The sequence below is a fragment of the Lissotriton vulgaris genome, chromosome 9, assembly GCF_964263255.1.
Source record: "Lissotriton vulgaris chromosome 9, aLisVul1.2, whole genome shotgun sequence".
Classification (NCBI taxonomy): Eukaryota; Metazoa; Chordata; class Amphibia; order Caudata; family Salamandridae; genus Lissotriton; species Lissotriton vulgaris.
Window position 1 is genome coordinate 1,105,897,555 of NC_141697.1, and position 20,480 is coordinate 1,105,918,034.

General features: G+C 39.0%; 1 protein-coding gene across 1 annotated transcript in view; it reads right to left on the reverse strand.

Moving 5' to 3' along the window:
- ADAMTS9 (ADAM metallopeptidase with thrombospondin type 1 motif 9) overlaps nucleotides 1–20,480 on the reverse strand; it is a 914,249-nt gene that overhangs the window by 359,127 nt on the left and 534,642 nt on the right. The window contains exons 26-29 of the mRNA XM_086939088.1: nucleotides 12,126–12,293; nucleotides 11,619–11,897; nucleotides 7,336–7,497; nucleotides 7,018–7,194 (exon numbers count right to left, since the gene is read on the reverse strand). Of these exons, the coding sequence (XP_086795214.1) occupies nucleotides 7,018–7,194; nucleotides 7,336–7,497; nucleotides 11,619–11,897; nucleotides 12,126–12,293 (786 nt within the window). The remainder of the gene's footprint in view (nucleotides 1–7,017; nucleotides 7,195–7,335; nucleotides 7,498–11,618; nucleotides 11,898–12,125; nucleotides 12,294–20,480) is intronic.

Below are 20,480 nucleotides of genomic sequence, written 5' to 3' on the forward strand. Positions count from 1 at the left end.
TCCTTAATATCTAGACCAGGCATTCCCAAAAGGGCCTATGTATTTTGGTGGTTTAAACCACAAAAAGGTATACTTTCACTTGGGAAGCGTACCTTTATAATAAGAATTGTTAGTGCTTTAAAAGTTATTAAGTATTCTTGAAGCTATCACTGTAACCATTGGGTTCTCAATGAATATGTACAGAGTAGGTACTTAATTGGATATCACAGGGCAATGAATATTTCAGAAAGAATCAAAAAGATGTAGTGTACTCGCATGGCTGGGTGATGAGAGGCAAACCATGCTTAGAGACCAGTTGGAATTCATTGTTCGCTTCCTAATGGAAGCTGCAATAAAGACTGCGTTTGTGTATTTATGAACAGACTGATGTTTAAAAAATATGGTTGTGGTGACTTCCAACTAGCTTGTTAAAATACACATTATATATATATATATATATAGGCCCTTAGCTCGCAGCACCCAAGCTCGCAGCACCCCAAAAACTATAAATTAATGATATAAACCCTTATAAAGTTCAAGTTTAGTCTATGATTGTGTTTAAAGGCTTTATTTAGAGTTGTATGCACAGATCTCACGTCCACCTTATTACAAGAGCAGTTTGTCCTAATGTACTTGTATTAAGGGGGGATCAGATTTCAGTCATGTTTGTGGTAAAGTGTAAGTCGCCAAACTCTAAATCAGGCTAGAGGTTTTTAAAGACAGTATGTGCTAAATAACCATGGAGAAAAAGTAAAAAATAGTGTAAATAAAGTGAACATTTATTTTTACACTATCAATTTGCATTATAAATTTCATTTTGCACATATGAAAATAAAATCAACATTTGAAAAACCGTACAGAATAAACCACTTTCAGATCATGTAATACAGTTTCCTTTTGTAGGACGTACTTAAATTCATGTTATAAAGTATTAAAACATAAAATGCATGTCACCTTTTATTTAGTAAATAACCCAAAGTAATTCATAATGCAAAACAACATAAGCACATACAGTTACATTCTACTTGTCTTCCATTGTCACTCTTAAACATGAACATTAAACGTTGTATGATGCAACAGTTATATAAAATTAAATAACAGCATTGGAAAAATAAATAAGCTTTATTACATAAATACAAAAATCCATGATGCTGAAAATATACAGCCAATACTATACTATACTCTGTTGTACGGGCACCCTATTACAATAGATGAAGCCCAACCAGTTATTCTGTATGTGATAAATGTCGGAGGTAATGGCTGGTGAGAATTCAATATTTTTAATAAACAGGTTTTTCTGCTACTCACAGTAGTAGCACCATGTAATATCGAAACGAGGTAGATCAATACTTATCATAGTTTACTAGAGAAAAGTATAATGTATTCCCCATGTCATTAAAAAAAATCAGAACATTCTGTTCCACTGAAATGACTCTGGAACAAGTTAAGAAAAGTCTGCTTCAGAACAACCCATGAGACTTTACTGTATAATGCAAAACTCTCAATATATGGAAGGCAGCTGAGGCTGCGCTCTGATTTCCAGGTAGGGTTATAGAGATGTTCCTCCATTGGAAATGGTACCAGAATATTGGGATAAAAATATAGTCTGACAAAAGTAGGGTGCCCTAAAAATAAATAACACAAATATCGCTACAATGAAGTTAGTAATAGAAATTCGAAATACAATGGAGCATTATTCTAGTAAGTGATATTTAGGCTAGTTTATGTACTTCGAAATATATCTTTGTTATAAGTATTCTGACACAAAAGCCCTAAATTGTTGGCTGCGCACAATTGAAAGTGTTCAGCATAACACATCTATAGTAGGTGGAATTCATACAATGTCCATACATACTGCTCACAGGCAGGACACTAATTTTTAATTAGGGATGCTTGATTAATCATCTAGTATTACTGCCCATTCTTAATAGCAGGCTCTCACATTGTCATAAATGATTAGTGAGCTCAAAACCTCATTGGTGAAGTTTTTCCCATGTGATTTTTCAGTTAGCCGTTCTAAAATTTCAAATCAAAGATAGTTGCAGTATGAAAACAAAGTAGTCAAAGTCATTTTTTAAAGTCTTCTGCGGGCGTTGTGAAATAACGAACTCTAAAGCCAAAGAGGCTGTGTTTCTCTCCTTCAAAAAATGGGCATCAATCTTCATCAAAACATCTAATTCTTTAAATGAACCTTTTGCCTTTCCCAGCATCTGGTTGCACTATGTCCCATGCTTATGATAATACACAAAACAATAAAAAATATTTAGTGTTCATCAATGGAGAAGCTTAACATTAAGTGTGAAAGCTTGATTGCACTAATTAACTTAGTTCAAATAACCTGGGACACACTTCAGAAAGCAGACCTGATACGTGCAACTTTGTATTTTCCAAGCCATTATCAGGATTGGCTTGTCATTTTGATGGCGCAAATCCAGATTTATGTACACCAGCTATTAAATATATAAGGAGTCACTACACCTATTAAAAAATTCTGCATTTAATAATTTGTGCACTTCACAGCATAAAGATAGCTCTCTTAATGAACATGTATGTCCTCCATTACCTCTCTGTGACAGGAACCAGGAAAACACCTGGCTTTTGTAATGAGATTGCTATTGCCACAACTTTAAAGGAGATGCCCCTCTCAGGAAAGGTATGGCATAATCTTTTCATGAGTGAGTTTACATAAATGTGGTTTTTGTAAGTATTGCTGTAGAGGTCCACTACTATAGTCGTTTTCCATCTCCTGGGGGACAACATGATTCGTTATGAATTCTGAAGTATTTTAAGGATGGTATTTAGTATGGAGCAATACAAGTAATCAAGACTGGGTCAGGGATTCTAATAACATTATTGTATATTGACGGGCTATTGAATTTTCCATTGTTAGATAAATCATGTCTGTAAACATTCTTAAATATGGACAGCAGCAGCAGTGTCAGCCAAGCCTTTGCAGCTAATTTTCTTTAAAGATTGTGTCAGGTAGGACAATGGTGATGCTTTCTACTTCAAGACGACTGATTTCTCTAACAGGTCATCATTTTTCAAAGTAAACACTTCTCATTTGCTATAGAAGGGGATTCACACGCATTGGTGAGTGAATACATAGTCTTCATGTCATGACAGCAAATGAGAGACAATATATTTTACATTTTCAGCATATTGGATGTTTTCACAAATTCATAGAAATCTGTCTTGGATGCTACTCACAAAAATGATTAATTCCAGAAGTGCTGGACAGCATGTTAGGTCAAGTCTAACTGTTATGATAGGAGTGCAGTGTCACTTAACACTTGTTTACAACATACACTACGGTCTGATATTTTTCTAGTCTTGTGAATGTGCAAAGTAAGTGTTGCATAAAGTGACTATGGTGATAGGTAAAGAAATCCATGACATTGCCATTTATACTTGGTAACTGGCTAGTGATCACGAAGTTGCATCATTGACACTGCCCTCCATGAGGGTATGTCTAATAGTCTAGTTAGTCAAACTTCAGAGGTGTATCATGCAACATAGCGCCATGTAAAAGCAGACCCACTAGACACAAAAATAATGACAAATGGTGTGGAATGATTTTACACATTTGATGTCCAAAGGAACGATTTAACTACCTTTGACTATCATTGCATGCTTCTTGGTAAAGATGTAACATTATTTGACGTGGGGAAGTGTGGCTCAATGGTTAGAGCAGGCAGACCTCGATGCACAGCTCTGGCCAGGGACCAGGGTTCGATTCCTGCCCCGGCGGGTCTCGGGCTCGTAAATTCCCCTGACCGGATATTCTCGACTCAGTGCCTATTCTGATCATGGGTCCCACGCTGCAACTCTGGGCAATAGCTTGCTTAGTCTCCACAACGGCCCCCACAACGCGGGGGATGCCTGGTCTGCACCATGGGGGTGCCCAGGAATGGACACTTCACAGGGAAAGTCAGGAAGGGTTCCCTTGCGGTATTCGTACAAGCGCCGGGAAACCCACTGCGGGTAGCTGTGCGCTATACAAGTACATAAAAAAAAACATTACCTTGAGCAAGAGTGACACAGACATTCAAACTTCGGGAAAACCTATGATTCGGACAGCTCCATACTCCATAACTTAGTTGTGATAATTACAACTTCCAAATGTACAGAATCATAACTCTGCCAATGGTGGCCAGTCCAGGAAATGATGTCCCAATTCTATTATTTATTAAAGAACATCTAGACAAGTTTAATGAATAATTAAATCGAGACTATTTGATTCTCAGAATGAATCCTAAATAGGCAAGTACATTGTGATTTTCCATCATTGTTCTTCACATGAAGTGTTGCATTCTAGTGTTGCTCCAATGCATGCTGTTCACATTGCATTTGCTGGAACAATATCTTCACGTTGCCTAATCTAAAATGTACTAATCTACCAACGCAGATTTCAGGAAAAGACCAGCTATGTAAATTCCTTGACCTAACAAGCTCCCGTCTTAAGAGCTACGGGTATGTGTTCTATTTTTAAAGAGCAGGACTTGGGTTTTTGCATAATTGTTTAGCTCCTACCACACTGCAGATGAGCTTGCTTTGCATATTGTCATTTTCTCTCATAGAACGAGGAATATTAAAGCTCCATTCATCTGGAAAAGTATCTAGAGAAATGTTGAATATTCTTGCTCTTCGTACAATATCATAAAAGAAACTTATGTTCGGTCATCATCACCACCTATTCCTGTAGTACTGTATTTTCTAAAAGGCGTTTAATACCTCGCCAGTGGGTTGTTCATAGTCACGCTCTATACCCCATGTCACACGAAAGCAAAAGCTGGTCCACTTCAAGCCAGACTAAATAATCGGCATGGATGAGTGTTAATTTTTTCGCATGATGATTGGCCTTCCAATCTGTCATGGTCAATGCTGATGACCAATTTAGTAGTGAATATGTTTACACTTTTAGAACTGTAAATGGATTGACCACCCATTACATGGATACAGAAGCACTGTTTAACCAATTTACCAAAACACATTTTTTTCTCTCCAAAGTATTGTCTATATCAAGGGTCAAAATAAACACCTAGAGCACCACAAGACCCACCTGCCATAAATCCAAGCAACTCCAGCACACGCTACCTACCTAGTTTCCACAACACTTTTCTAGTTTACTAAATTTAAATGAACTAACTTTCCCAAACCACCTATAACAGCCACTACGGTACCAATTCTACCAGCAACTGACTCTCTAGATAGGTATATTCACTTTTGTTATGACAATGTAATAGACACGTTCTCAATCCTAGCTGTCAAAAAACGGCATCAAAACAATTTTCTCAGAAACTAATACAGCATTAATGGCATTCCTTAAATGAGCATACATTTATGGAATTATTCCCATATATTATCAATTATCTCAATCTGACATACTTGTACACGTATCACATTTTACTGGCTTGACTTTAATCCCAAATTCCTACTTTACAAATGCTCCGTTTGAAAATCTTGAAAACTAAATAACATCTATAAGGTTAAACACGAACCAACACGTTCGAATTTACTACCAATGTGCGAAAACAAGCTCTATTAAAAGGTTCTTAATTGTAAGTGATGTGCTAGCAGTGCTCTAGGTCCTTTATAAGAGGGGACATTGTAGGCATGGGATCTTTATCACCCTATCAGTCAATGAATGAAAGTTATTCTCGCTGACTATGTTTCTAGCTCTAGAGGACTGCTCCCAACAACTTTGTAATATATGTGGGGGAATAAAAATCATTGGGGAAGCCAAAGTGTACCTCATGTATACTAGTGGTCCAATTTACACAAGGATAATTCACAAATTATTCTAAACGGGTTTACTGACTTCTACTGCAAATTTGTTAAAGCATGCAGTGAAGAGATCACTCAGCCAATCAGCACTAATAAGATACACGATTTCCAAAATGCACATCACTGTATAATCTAACGGACAGTTCTCTGCAGGAGCACATAAACATTTAAAAATGAGATCTGTCATTGAACACTCACTGTAATTATGCCATAAACGCATGCTTTGTGAAACACAAAAGTAACAGTCCTTCTATAGTTGAGCATGCAACATTCAGATACGTTCCAAACAATAGCAGCATTTTTCTGTTAAAGACTGGAAGAATACTTCTGCTCTGAATGATCTCTGAATATTAACTTAATATATTATCACCTCAATGTACTTTCCCTTGTAATGATGAAGACATGAAGTACCATATACTAATCCGCAGTCATATAGCTTTTAGTGTAATTAACTGAGGTATGTTTTAAGACTATGAGAATATACAGGAACAGCACCAGAAATCATCAATTAAGTGAAAACCTCACTACATGATTTTTAGCACATCTAATCATAAACTCAATATATTACAAATGCTTTTTATATAAAGTGCTTTGGAATCACATACCAAAATAAACCAATAGACTAAAGTGATTTAAAAAGTACAACGAGGTTTTACATTTAACTTGGCATATAAATGGTGTTGGTTATATTTCTAAAAGCTATGGGAAACAAAGCCAAACCGACTTCAAAAGCACCTTTAAAATACTGAAATGTTTCACTGAATTAGGACAACTTGCCCAACCAACAACATTCTCCATAATTAGCTTTTTGCAGAGAATGTGAGCCATATGAACCACTGATACATCAAATATTAACAAATAAATATAAGCTAATGCTTACAAACTATAAATTGTACTTACTATATATATATATCCAATGTGAAGAATTTGAATATGGTTCCCGAAAACATCACAAAATCAACCAGAGCCTAGATTTGAAATGAGTAGAGTTTACACATTCTGATAAAATGTTGCCGCTGTGTAGGCAATAGAATGTGCTTCTTAAATTCAAGAATTTCCAATCCAAGCTGGGCTTGTTCAGACTGTGCGTTATCATTCTCTACACATTTTAAATACTCTTTAAGTGCAGTGTTTTAAAACAACACAAAACATGGAAGACACCAAATTACTGCTGTGTCTTAGACCATGGTATGCTTTGAGTATGACTCAGCAGTAATCTATTGACATAGATATAAATAGTTATGGTCGTACCGAACTCCACGGACTAGTGTTCCAGAGAGCAGCATGGTGGCAGTTCTGCGTGTTGCATTGGTCTCGGTCAGGTGGTTTGTCAAGCACTTCACAGCTAAGGTCATTAAATCTTTCACCATTAGGACGTTGGCAAACTACAAGTCTTGTCCGTGTTCCTCCTCCGCAGTTCTTTGTACACTAGAAAAAAATGTTTCAAAAATTTGTAGAGCTAATCATCTTAAGTTATCAGCATCCAATATGATCTAATGTTTCAATTTCCTCACGGGACAGCACTGACAATTTAGTAAATGGAAATTCATAAAAGGTAAGTAGCATTACCTCTCCCCAGTTGCCATAAACCCACTCTGGACAGGGACCAGATTCACAGGATCTTTGTTCAGCAGATTTGGATCTTTCATCACAGTTGACAGCGGGATACCCATTTTCATCCTGGCACACTACTACACGCCGTTGGAATCCACCAGCACATGTGCTGGAACACTGTAAAAATCAAGCAGTCAGCCAATTCTTCATACAAATATGACAACAGAATTATCAGGAAATGACAGTGCAAGGCATATTTTGGTTCTCAACAGGGATATATACATAAAATAAGAGTGCAAGAATCGCTTTACATTTATCATAATCTGTCATGACTGCAGTTGTGAAACATTGTGTACCGTTTATGTAATACTTAAATGAAAAACAACATTTAATTACGTAACAATGGAACAGTCCATATGCAGCCTCAGAAAAAGGGAATCCAACGTAAAACAACAACATTTCAATTACGTACATAATTAGGTTCGTGGGGGTTTGAAATCTTTCAAACATTCTTTCTAGTATTCAAAATATTGAGCTTAGAATAAGACTCATTTGATATGGATAACTTCTATAATAACGGAGCGCAGCTAAGTATTTAGAGCTGGTATACATTAGCTACTTGAATGAAAAAGAGATCTCTGAACAAGTAAATCCCACATACGTAGTGCATTATTGAATGAAGGAGTGGTATGCAAACCGATTAATTGTACTTAGGGGCCTACAAACCAAGATGTGAGAACACCACTATCTGCTGTATGATAAATGCACCCATACCATTGACAATGCACAATGAGACCAAAATCTAATGCCCGGTTTTCAAAGTTACTCTGTACTCCTACCTCTATGTCCTGCCCATCAGGTCTTTTACAACCATCGTGCAATGGGATGCTATCTTGAATGAGGTGAAGCTTTGTGAATTAAGGGATATACCTTTGTGAATTCAGGAGGAGTGTGACTAAGAATACTGAAATTATCGCAGTAGGGGAATAACATATCACTACTTTTAGGTCTAGTTTCCTCCTTTCCCAACATGCAGTGACATTTCAAGTTCAGCAGTGAGGGCTAAAATGGATCAGGTGAGCATTGCCTTGGCCACATAGCATAAAGCCCCATTATTGGTGTCTAGGAAGTGCTTTCTGGAAACTTTTCGGGTAAACCAGAAAGTTTATGTCCAGCACCTCATAGTCGAAACAGTATTTTGCTAAATGGACCACCTAAATGCAAGAGACAATAGGGCCTACTGCCATAATAGAACACAAGGCTGACTGAGTTGCCATCAAATTACTAGTGCTTGTTAAGATTCTGACCTATTCTCCATTGGCTGTTGTGAGGGATAGCCTTCATGAATTGGAGCCTTTTGTAATGACTGGGAATGACTCACTGAGAATGCCAAAGAATGTTGATAATGTTTTACTGGGAGCAGGCAGCACAGAGAGTCTAGATGGATTGGATTGTCTGTCACAGCCATTAACTCTGTAGTGAACAAATGAAGGGTCTGATGTTTTTTCTCATGCACAACTTAGTGTTGTGCAATTTACACACTGAGTGGTTTGCAAGTTTGAAAGTTGTTTGTAATGCGACCTATGGTTTGCAAATCGTCCTGCTTAATGAATATTATTTAGGCAGATTGCAACGTCAGTGTTTGGATGAAAAAACAGCGACGGAGGCCCGAAGGCACAGCAGAACTCTGTCCTTATATTTGCATTTACCCCCCAAAAAAACTACTATTGTAGTAGCCCATGTCCAAGGAACAGCTGCTGCTGCTTTTTACAACAAAAAATAGGTTTCCCATTTGGGACACATTGGTGGAATTGGAAGCGGTGTCATAGTCCACTGCCTGCTCCAATGAGGCTGCTTACATGTAAATGTATGTATAGGCATTTATATAGCGCACTACTTACCCGGAGGGTCCCAAGGCGCTTCGACCGCTGCGAAACCCTTCCTGGCTTCCCTGAGAGATGGTCCCTTAATGGGTATCTCCAGGGTGAGACCAGGCATCCCCGGCGGTCTGGTGGGGCCGTTAGTGAAGATGAGGCAAGCTAATGCCCAGAGTTGCCGAGTGTGATCGCTGATCAGAGTGGGCACCGAGGCGAGAGAATTATCGAGTCCGCTGACCCTGGTCCAGAAACCTGCCGCGCCGGGAATCGAACCCTGGTCCCGGGCCGTCCTCTGCTCTCGGGTCTGCCGCCTCTAACCAGTGAGCCACACTACTTCACTTGACATGAACTCCCAAAGAGGAATCTGTCTCACGGGGAAAGCTTCCCCTTTGCGAATCAGTTGCCATCCCCAACTCGAAGATCGGAATTTATTTAATCACTTGAGACCATAATCAGCAGCAGCCGGTGCAGGTAAGCGTGGTGGGGCAGGATAATATAGCCAGATAACGGAATAGGGAAAATTAAATAAATAAATAAATCCTATTGCACGGTATGTCGACATCTCGCCCCACCGCCAAACGCGCTTACCTGCATCGTCCGCTGCTGACTATAATTGCGTACTTTTGTGAATTGCAGCATTCAGTGTACTACTAGGTCCTCGCATGTTGAAAGTCAGTGTTTTCCTTTCCAACATCAATGTATTCGTTTTTTGTACCTTGACAGTACTGGAGCGCAGGAAAATATGATCGAACCTGATGGCAATAAAAACATTCTATGGTGGAGTCAGTGCCCGGGTGCATTTTGAAGTTTGCCGTCGGTGTAAAGCGTCACCTCGAAAATGAAACCTCGAAGAAAAACCACTTGCAACATCGGAGTTCAGCACTAAATGGCAGAAGTGTGTACAACATGTGAAAAACAGACGCACATGTTACATACAATCGTATTGATCAATGCATTTAGTGTACAATACAACATTTGAATTGAGAAGAAAAGCTTAAACCTAATTTAAAATATACCATTGAATGTTCAAATTTGCAAGTTACTTTTCCCATGACTTATTGCTTTGTGCTAAGATGAAAATCAAATTCCTTATTAAAAAGCTCATTAAATTGGGTTCATGTCAAAAATATATTGATATATCACATTTCATTAATAACTCAATACACTTTATCCTCTATGCTCTAAAACAGTATTTCTCAAAATGTTTAGAACGACCCACTTTTTAAAACGACTATCTTTCGCAACCCCCCGACCTTTAATGGACATGAGGGAGGCGATTATGTAATGTCACTAAAGCACCGTTATGAAGCACACTGTCATTTACAGACAGCACATTTTCCACTGAAATGGCCACTAAGTTTGCACCGGCATACAGTTTTACTGATAAAACTAAATAGCACACAAATGATAATATGTGGAAATCGGCTTTCTGTGAATATTTATCATTTGTGCATCACCAAGTAAAGTGTCCTGATTTGTTTCAATCCTATTAAAATTACTGTTTCCATCACAATTCAGAATTACAAAAAAAATATGTGGTTCATTTTTTCTTTCCTAACTGCTGAATAAATACAGTTCATTTACATGAATTTACATTTTGCCGGGAGCTGCAAAAAACGACATTATACAGCTTCTCCTTTCACACTCCCGGTACACCATTAATATTGTCACATAATTCAGTTTTACAAACTCTCTCACTTTGCAGTCAGAGAAAGAAAAGTACACACCAACCCCCAGGTTAAAATAATCACCAACTTGTCAGAAGTCATAGCCTGATATCATTTGACCTCTGTCTTTGAAGCACCGGTAAATGTGACAAGATAAACACAGGATTTTAAGGAATCTTTATGTATTGCTCTCCCAACCCATCAAAAATTGGGCCTCGACCCACACTTTTGGAAACGATGCTCTAAAACATTATGTGATTGAGTCATGTGTAATTCATTCTTCATACTTTCCTCCAGCAAGTCCATTACTAATTGAGGTTAGGAAGATCCCTCCTATTAGTATGACTGTTCGTTCTATTAACTGGATGGTCATAAAAAGTTATCCTGACCCCATAAACTGATCAGGCAGCATTATAGTCTAGTAATACTAGCACACACTGCATGGTTTCCTCATCAAACATTTAAAATAGACAGACTTCACAGAACGGATGCCAGTTAGAATCCCAGTTTTAAGTACAAATTAATTGCAACCAAAGGCTCAAGACAAATACAAAAGAAAAAACGATCCTTGGCCCCTACCACAGAGACGACATATGTATGGTACAATTTCCCCAATAGGTGGTAGTGTTATTACATACTCACAGTGGAAGGATTACAACTGCCATATTAACTGCTCCTAGTTTTTAAGTAACAAGGTAACACGAGGTGGGTCATAGCTACGAAAACATATGAAAATAGCAAAAGAATCACTTACCGCTCCCCAAGGGCCTACTCTCCACTGGTTGCCCCCTGCCAGAGGCGAACGGCCTGTGTTTCGGTTTGGACTAGATCGTACACGATGATCCACGTGTGGAGAAGAATGAATAGTTCTGCCATAGTCCTGGTTTGGGTGATGGCAGGGAGACATAGAGCACTCCTGCTCCGTCGCTGGAAGACCATCTGGATCACACTCACTTGCTTCAACAATTTGATCACTGTAGTTTATGCAATCCACTTGTCGGGTTGCCTTACCTTGACCACATGTTACTGAACACTGAAAATGAAATTATTTCATCAGAATCATTGAAAGCGCTATTTCTCAAATTAAACATAAAAGCGCTTGATCGTTGATGGTTCAATTATTAACAGAGCAAGCATGATATTTCACTTTAAAATAAAGAAAATATTAAATGAATTTAAGAATTATAACACATTTTAATGGGTTTACTCAGATACAACAATGAACATTTACAATTTGCTTCAGTAACGGATGAACACTTACCGTCGACCATTCCCGAGCTTTCCACTGTCCACATGGTGTTATGCTACAAGTTTCTTCTCCTGAAGGCTTTGATATGTGAGAACAAGCTGCCTCATCAGCCACTGCACCATGGTCGTCGCGACAGCTAACATATCTCATCATGGTGCCCTTCCCGCAAGTTGCAGAACACTGAAAGAAATAACCAATATTTAAACATAAGTGCATATACCACTATTGCTCATAGCTAACTTGTTTAATGTATGCATCTTTCATCTTGTGAAGCAGGCCTGTGTAGACAACCTCTATGAAACCCATACTATAGTGTAGCAACAACCGATTTGCTATTTATTTCTTTTCTTACAGCACTGTTAGCAGAAGGATGGTGTCACCAGGTTGTAGTGCACTTATACAAGCTGGTATGGAAACATAAATAAACATTCATGAGAGAAAGAAATTAGGAATGGATGAGGACGCATTGAAATTATCAGATTATTTGGAGCTTTTAGGCTGCGTATTGGGTGCTAAGCATGGTTGCCACTTAGCAGTTGGTGGTAGTAAGCCTACAGGAAGAGGTAGATTATGTTTAATGAAAGGTGGAGCTGTTATATGGTCTGTGGTGGAACAGAGTTTCAATGGTGGACTTCCTACTATGGAACAACATCTTAAAGAGCAAAGTAGTTTGTCGTTGAGGATCACAAGTCGCACAGAGTTGGTGGTTATTAGTATAATATTTCTAAAGCAAGGTTGAATGATCAGTTTTGTTTATACGGTTTTTACGTCTCGCGTACTAGACCACGCATGCACTGTCTGTAGTGAGATGAATTTATTAGCTTACAGTGGGCTAAGAGCTTGTCCTTACTTACCATTGGTTGGTTTCATTGCCACACTAATTTCCCTGCTTCTTTTTCATTAGTGGGTATGGGTTTTCTTTCCTCTTCTTGTGTTTCTTCTTCCCCTAGAGGTCGGAGGCATTTCTGTTTTCTTACACTGTTCGCTTTCTCAAGTCCTCCTTTTCTTTTTCTTGTTTAAGCACTCTACAAGAGAGCTTGTATTTTCCAGCTGTTTACCTAATATGATTCTCTGACCCTCTCCGCACAGCTCTATCACGCAGATGTACTTGTACTTTTCCCCTTCAGTAGCACAGTTGCTCTCGTGTGCTCCCCATTCTCATGGTGCTTTTGCACACCAAGTGCTTCCACACCTTTCAGCTTAAAATGCTTTCTCCCTCATGCCGATTTTCTTTTTTCTTCCATCCTCCGCACTCCTCTTTGCTTTACCTCTTGCCACCCACAATCTCCATGTCCCTTATGCCCTGTCCTCCATGCTGCCTCTGGACCCCTGCGTTACTTTAGCCCCCACTGGTCCCCTGTGTGGTTTATAAGTCCCCTGGCTGTGTTGCTCCTCCCCGTTTTGTCTTCCCCCAAAAAACACTTTTGTGCTTTTTTTCTCTTTTAGTTTTTGACTGGAGCTGCTTGTTCTGTATATGGATTAGTGAACAATGAATAAACGTTTGCATTATTGTTGACATGTTATATGAAAGGGATTCTTTGTAACTGTGTGTGATTTTATAAGCTGTTGACAAATTTTCAATACAAAATAAATAAAATATGCTTTGGTAGTAACTTAAAACCTTTATCGCTCAAAGTTAATCACATCCCATTACAAAAGTTTGATCATTGCTAAGACGGATTGGTAGATCCATACTATGAAAACAGTTCCATCAAGACATACTTCCTCTCTTTCCTCAAGGTATGAAAGGGATGTATGTTACTACACATGCTTTTACAACGCATGCCTTTACCACGCAGGTTTTACAACACAAGTCGTTACAACGACTTGCGTTGGGGGGCGCTGGATAGTGAATAGTTTAATATACTATTCCAACTACAGTCCCCGTGGATAGTAGGGAAGGTTTTGGATAGTAAATTAGACTATTCTCTATCCTACAGCGCCCCCCAGAGCAAGTTGTTGTAACGACTTGCGTTGTAAAAGCTGCGTGTTAAAGGTACTGAGTGGTAAAAGCTGCGTTGTAAACGCTGTTCCCCATTTATGCTACTCAAATTTATGTATAAAACTACTACAGAACCACCATGATTGAAGGTTGGGATATTAATTTGCTTTCCTTTAGTCTGTACATTTCCCACCTTTTACTGGGCTAGCAAAAGAGATGGTATGGTATATTACTTTTATAGCATTTTGTCTTTGGCTATGTGAGGTAGCTTGCAATAATAATAAGACTTGTTTCTGCAGGCTTGAAGAATATTGCAATACTTGAAACTGAATCTGGGTTGACTTGAGCACCTACTAAGTATGGATAATAGATTTAGCTTTTCAATAAGTCATGTCACTGCTCCCAGTCATTCTCCGATTACTAAATACTACACATCTTAATTATTCTTGTTAAACAATATTTCTATTCAGAGGGCTGATATGAAAAGAATGACCAATTGACTAACACAAGCACCCCTTTCTCGTGACGATATTGTGAGACACTCCACCTATAGATTTAACTAGGGATAGAGGTGGATGTTTATCAAAGGAAACTGTCTTGTTTACCAAATGGCAAGAGTTAATGGTGTACAATCTTCCTCATTTTGTGGTCTCTCTGCCTCGTTCTTATTACTACTTTAAGGTAAGAAAAGGAAGTGTTTGGAGCAGCCTTGACTGCTTTAAGTCATTTCAGGTAGCACGTGAGCAATCTCCAAAGGCTCTAAATAATAACTTGGTCAAAGCATGCATCGTTAATAAATGAAGCACACCAAAGCTTGTAGCCAACTTGATGATCTTATTATAGGAAAACTCCTGTAAAGTGGGATACAACTAGTGAAATGACCACATAATCTCTTGTATCTTGAAACAGTAAAATAAGTAACATAAAATGCAGAGAGTGATAACAGAGTAGCAAAGGAAACTTACGTTTCTGGGGAATTCAGCTATACACCAGGAAAATCCTTAAAGTGAGAAAGATCCCAGTTTTTTTATGAGGAGTAGAATGTCATTTTCTATCTAAAATCTAGATGGTGGTCTTTCTTCCGCCTCATTAAAATGAGAGGTCTGGAAGAAAACTAGGGGAATGAACTTCTGATTGGTGTGGTAACCGAAAATAAATGTGGGAATGAGTACTGCATTACCTTTGTGGAAGCCATACAAGGATTAAACACCAACATACTGTGTAGTTCCCAGATTCTCTTGCAGGTACTAAGTGTCCACATCAACAACCTTAGCATCACAGTTGCATATAAAGTGTCTGTTCTTAGTAAGGCTTTAAACTCGTTTTGTAGATTATTTAGGACTGATAGGTATCCCCCTGAAGGCCTCTTTCAGAAAAAGATAAAGTAAATTACAGACCATCATTAATAGAACTTTAGGTAGTCACTTGTGCATTGAGGTTGGGCTGAGGCCATCACAATGACATTAGCAAAATATGATTTAGATACAGTTGAGTAAACCTTGAAACAGAAAGCTTTCACGCATCAGTAAAATTTAGAAGTGGAGTGACCTTACTTTCTTTGGGGTAGGAGCTAAGAAGCTGTGAAATACAAAGCCAAGCATCTGGTAAACAATGAAAGATAGCTCAGTAGGATTATGTACCTGCTACCATGAACAGTTCGTGTTATGTTGTGGATTGTAGGCCACATAATTATTGTTAGCACCCATGCTTCTGTATACTGAGTAGGTCGACATGCCTTTCCTCCATCCAAGATCAAGAAGAACAGGTTACTAATGTTTGGTAATGTTCTTTCTGGTGGTTATTCTAAGAACTGTTTTCTAACTAGAAATTCCTCACCAGGCATCAGACTGAATCTGGAAACTTTAGAGTGTTCTGGTGAGTGATATGGCACGGCTCTGCAATGATGATGTACCTCTCTGAAAGTGATGAGCAGAGCCACATATTTGCACCACCCATGCACACGGACATCAGTTGATTTCTTAGGCTTTCCACAACCTCACATACAGAGTTCATTGGCAGAATGACATGAACAGTGTGCAGATCTCTAAATTGGAACCTATTTAGATGGGTAAATGTGACACCTTCATTTAGATTCACCAAAAAGATAATTACTGAAGATAAGTAACATTTTCTTCTGATGGATATATCTAATTGCAGATTTTTCATCTTGTGAGTATATACCAAGAGGTGGGTTTGTGAAGTGAGTCAGACCAAAAGGTCCTGCAGGACAACATGGGTAAAATGCCCCTAACAAAGCACCTGACTTTTGAGGCAGTAGAGCTTTTTGAACAAACATACTGATGCCTATGAAGACCTCAGACACATGTCCAGGCTGGATACTCAGAGCAAGTGGAGCAGCAGTAGCCTTAACTCTTGTGGTTTGAGTTTGTAAGCCTTCTAGAGGTTGATTCTTTGTCAGTGCCTAGCAGATTTTAATGCAAAGAATAATCCATTGGGATATGTTCAATTTTTTCACTGGCTTGCCATCCTTCGCTCCCTAGAAACCTGCAAAGAGATGCTTGTCCATACGATGTTTTTTATGTGATCTATAGCATGCTTAGTGACCATTTGCTGCCAAATGATGGAGTCTTTCTTCCTCCTTAGGGGTGATGTGGTGGAGAAAAGAATGCTGAAAGGGTGATAACCTGCCGACAAGAAGTGGAGTGACTACTTTTGCAGAAAGGAAGCTTCGGTATTCAACACCAACAAAACTGGGAAGAATGTTGTATAGGGTGGGTTGACAGAAAGAGCCTGAACAGACTCACATGCCTAGTTGATGTTATGGCGATGAGAAAGACTGTCCTCAATTCAGAAGTCTTAATGGATAATTGTGCAGACTGTGTAGCACCTCGAAAAAGTGAGAAGTAATTGTATGTCCTTCTGTGGCATCACAACGGTTTTTTGTCGGAAATAAATGTTGCAAACCACTCAAAAATCTCATCACAGCAGGTGATTTAAATAACAAAGTTTGATCCCACAACTGCAAAAAAGTCGAAAGAGCCTTCAAAAATGATCTGTACAATTTTGATGACTGGAGAGAAAGATGTCTCTTTTGATGTTGATCGTCTAGATTTCAACTGCGATTTGTGTCCTGCCATGTACCTCTGACGGCGGCGAGGGGGGCCTCGATGTCATAACAGCTTTTGAAGTTGCTGGGTTTCTCGACGGTGAACCCGCCACCCATTGTCTCTTCGCCGGCAGTGAGAGGTGGAGAGATGTATGTCTTGACTTCTGGCCTCTCAATGCTGAACTTCTTCTCGGCACTGGAGATATAGACTGCGATGCTCTCGACGCCAATCGTCTATACCCTGATGGAGGTGGGGTTCTTGACATTGACAATCTGCGTCTGCACTACGGCGAGGTTCTCGACACTGACCGTCTATGCTCTGATGTCGGTGGAGTTCTCGACTTCGATTCTTGCTGTCTCTGGGTTGTCACCGACTGGCGATGAGGAGAAGTTCTCAACACCAACCCCATCCTGCTTTCTGACGTCGACTTATGCTTTGTTGGTTGAACTGAAGATCCTACACCTTCTGAACTTGGCTCCAAAGTCTGCAGTCTCAATGTCAACTTGGTCTTCGTCGACGGAGGAGGTACTGATCGTCTCAATGACGACTTATCCCTCACATTCACTGCAGGCTGCAGTTGCCTTTCCTACACCGATATTGACGCACATGGGGGCAAACAGGTATTAGTTGCGATGTCGACCTCCTTTCCGTCAAGGCGAGGCAGAGCGATGCTTCTTTTTCTCTTTTCTGCTCCTGTGCTCAGATCTTTTATGAAAGGAGGGCTCTTTGAAAGGTTGATGGGTGCTTTCAAGGCCACTTTCGGATCTAACCTTTAATCTCTCCTGCAAGGCATGCAGCGTGATCTTCTCTCAGTCAGGCAGAGTACTCTTGGAAAAGTGCTGGCAGCAGAAACACTTATCTGACGTGTGGGAAGATGGTAAACACACAATAGAGACCGAGTGTGAATTAAATTTGGACATCTTCTTTTCACAGGAAAGACATTTATTAAATAATGCTGGCATTCCTGAGATAATATATTCTCTAAATAGTCAGAAAGCAAGCTAAAAAGATAGCCACATGTCAAGAAAAAAACGTCTGGATTACAATTCTTGACAGAAAAGTAAACAATTGACAAGCTCCATGCTCCAGGATCCTCACAGAAGGACCCGGAAAAAAGAACTGACCCAACTGTCACCTGTGGGAAATGATGGGAGCATGGAGGTCTTGAAGGTCTTAAAGGCATGGAGCCAGTATTATTCTGTTGTGGTTTCTCTATGCATCCTATGTGCTAACATTCCTTCTATTACGTTTCTTTTTTCTTTGAAAATAAAGACTATGTTTAAACAATGAAAGCGTGCGTGTTCTAAGTTACAGAAATGCTCAATAGATATGTATTTATTTTAAATGAAATTTTAGCATTTTAGCCTATTTTGTGGTATAGGCTGCATGCATATGTATATCTATAAACATGTATGTACTTTAAAGTTTTTAAACATACATAGATATATGTATTGTGTATATGCAATAGGGTTCCCGCACATGGGCGGGACTATTTAGTGCCTATGACTATTGATGAGTATCCCTTGGAACAGACCTTTATTGTTCATGCTCCTCCTCTATTTTCCACCTTCACCACTCCTTTTTTTCAAATATATTTTATGTTCTCTCCATTTCCAAAGTATGTTGTTGATAGCTCTCTCTCTCACATAAAGTGAATTCTTACCCAAGCTTTTTTTATTATAAAAAAAACCAAGGGTAGTTAAAGTGATAAGTGTACAGTGCCTGGCTTTCTCACAACTAGCAATTACCCCCACACCCAGACGACCCCAATGTACAATGATAAATATAACAACAAACTTGGAGGTAGGTTCTAAATTCATTTAATAACTTCTTCATAAATCCACAGATTCAATGGTCCAACATTTGTATATTCCTCTTATGTTCAGGAGATAGCAATTACAAGAAACCAGCTATATTTGAGAGGTAATATTTAAACACCCAATACAGCAACATGCATTTTGGCGTTAGAGGGCACTTTTTGAGGGCAGTTCAGTAAATTAAAGACCTGTAAATCTAGAAATCATCATAGTCTGGAAGTATAGGAAAAGTCATGAAGGAAAGTATTGTGGATTTTATATAAAGTAAAAAACTGCTTTGTCAGCTGAAAAATCGAAACCTTGATTCCTGAGTGTTTATGCGAGGATCGTGGTCCAAAATGTTTTCAAAACATGAGACTAAATTCTGAATCAAACATGGCTTCATAGACAACACTGCATCCGTATGAAATGTGGTAAGTTAGAGCAAAAGGGAATTCCTTAGGCCTGCTAGGATCAGTATATATAGTTTCCTTAATGAAATGCAATTTTAGACCAGCATCACCATCTATAACAACTGAGACAATAGATATCGGTTTGGAGTATAATTTTTCCCCCGGTTCTTAAAAGTTGCTACGAGAACAGAAGTGTTCTGCCCTCTTGGACTGGAAAAATTCTAGTCTCGCTATTTAAAAAAGGAAGATCATAAGCACCTGGGAAATTGCTGCCAGTTCGCCCTTCTGGATGTGGTGGATAAAGTTCTTACAAAATGCTTATTGTCTCAGATAACTGAGTGGGATGATGAAGATAAAATTATCCCTATTGAGCAAATGGGCTTTAGGAGAAATCACCAAACTATTGATAATATTGCTGCCCTACAGTTGATCAATGAGAAATATGTAACAGTTAGAGGGGGACTAAGTTATACAGCTTTTATTGACCTCTCCACAGTATTTGATACATTTGATCATTCACTGCTGAGGAGAAAGTTATCAGAATTGGTTATGCTGCGTACCTACCCTCTTACATTTAGTATGTGCACTCGACTCTGCTACCTGGTGTAGTGTTTTGTTGGGGGTGATCAAGGCCTGTCTAAGGAGATAGTAACCCAAAGGGCTCAAAACAAGGGTGTCTTTAGCCCGTTACGCCTTTCTCTATACATTTCTGACCTCCCTGCCCTCTCAACTCAGAGTAAAGGTATTGCCCCATTTATTGGTTGAAGAGCAGTAACTTGCTTGTTCTATGCTGACGACATAGTATTTTTGGACCTCAAGCCCAAAGGTCTGAATAGTTGTCTGGAGGCTTTGCAACAATTTGCTGCTGTGCATCATTTGAAGATTAATATCTCTAAAAGTAAAATAATGTTCTTTCATGGCAGGAAGAAGACCAAACACGTAAAATGTTCTTGGTTTCTGGGGATCCAAAAGATAGAAGTAGAAAAGCCTTACACCTCTTGGGGAAAATAATGTGCACTAACCTTAGCAATAAGGATCCTGTTGAGACTAATAAGAGAAAAGCACAGTCTCAGGCTAGAGGGTTGGTGTACTGTACAGGCCGACAGGCAGAAGACACTATTCCTATCTTCTAGCGGTCTATTGTGGGA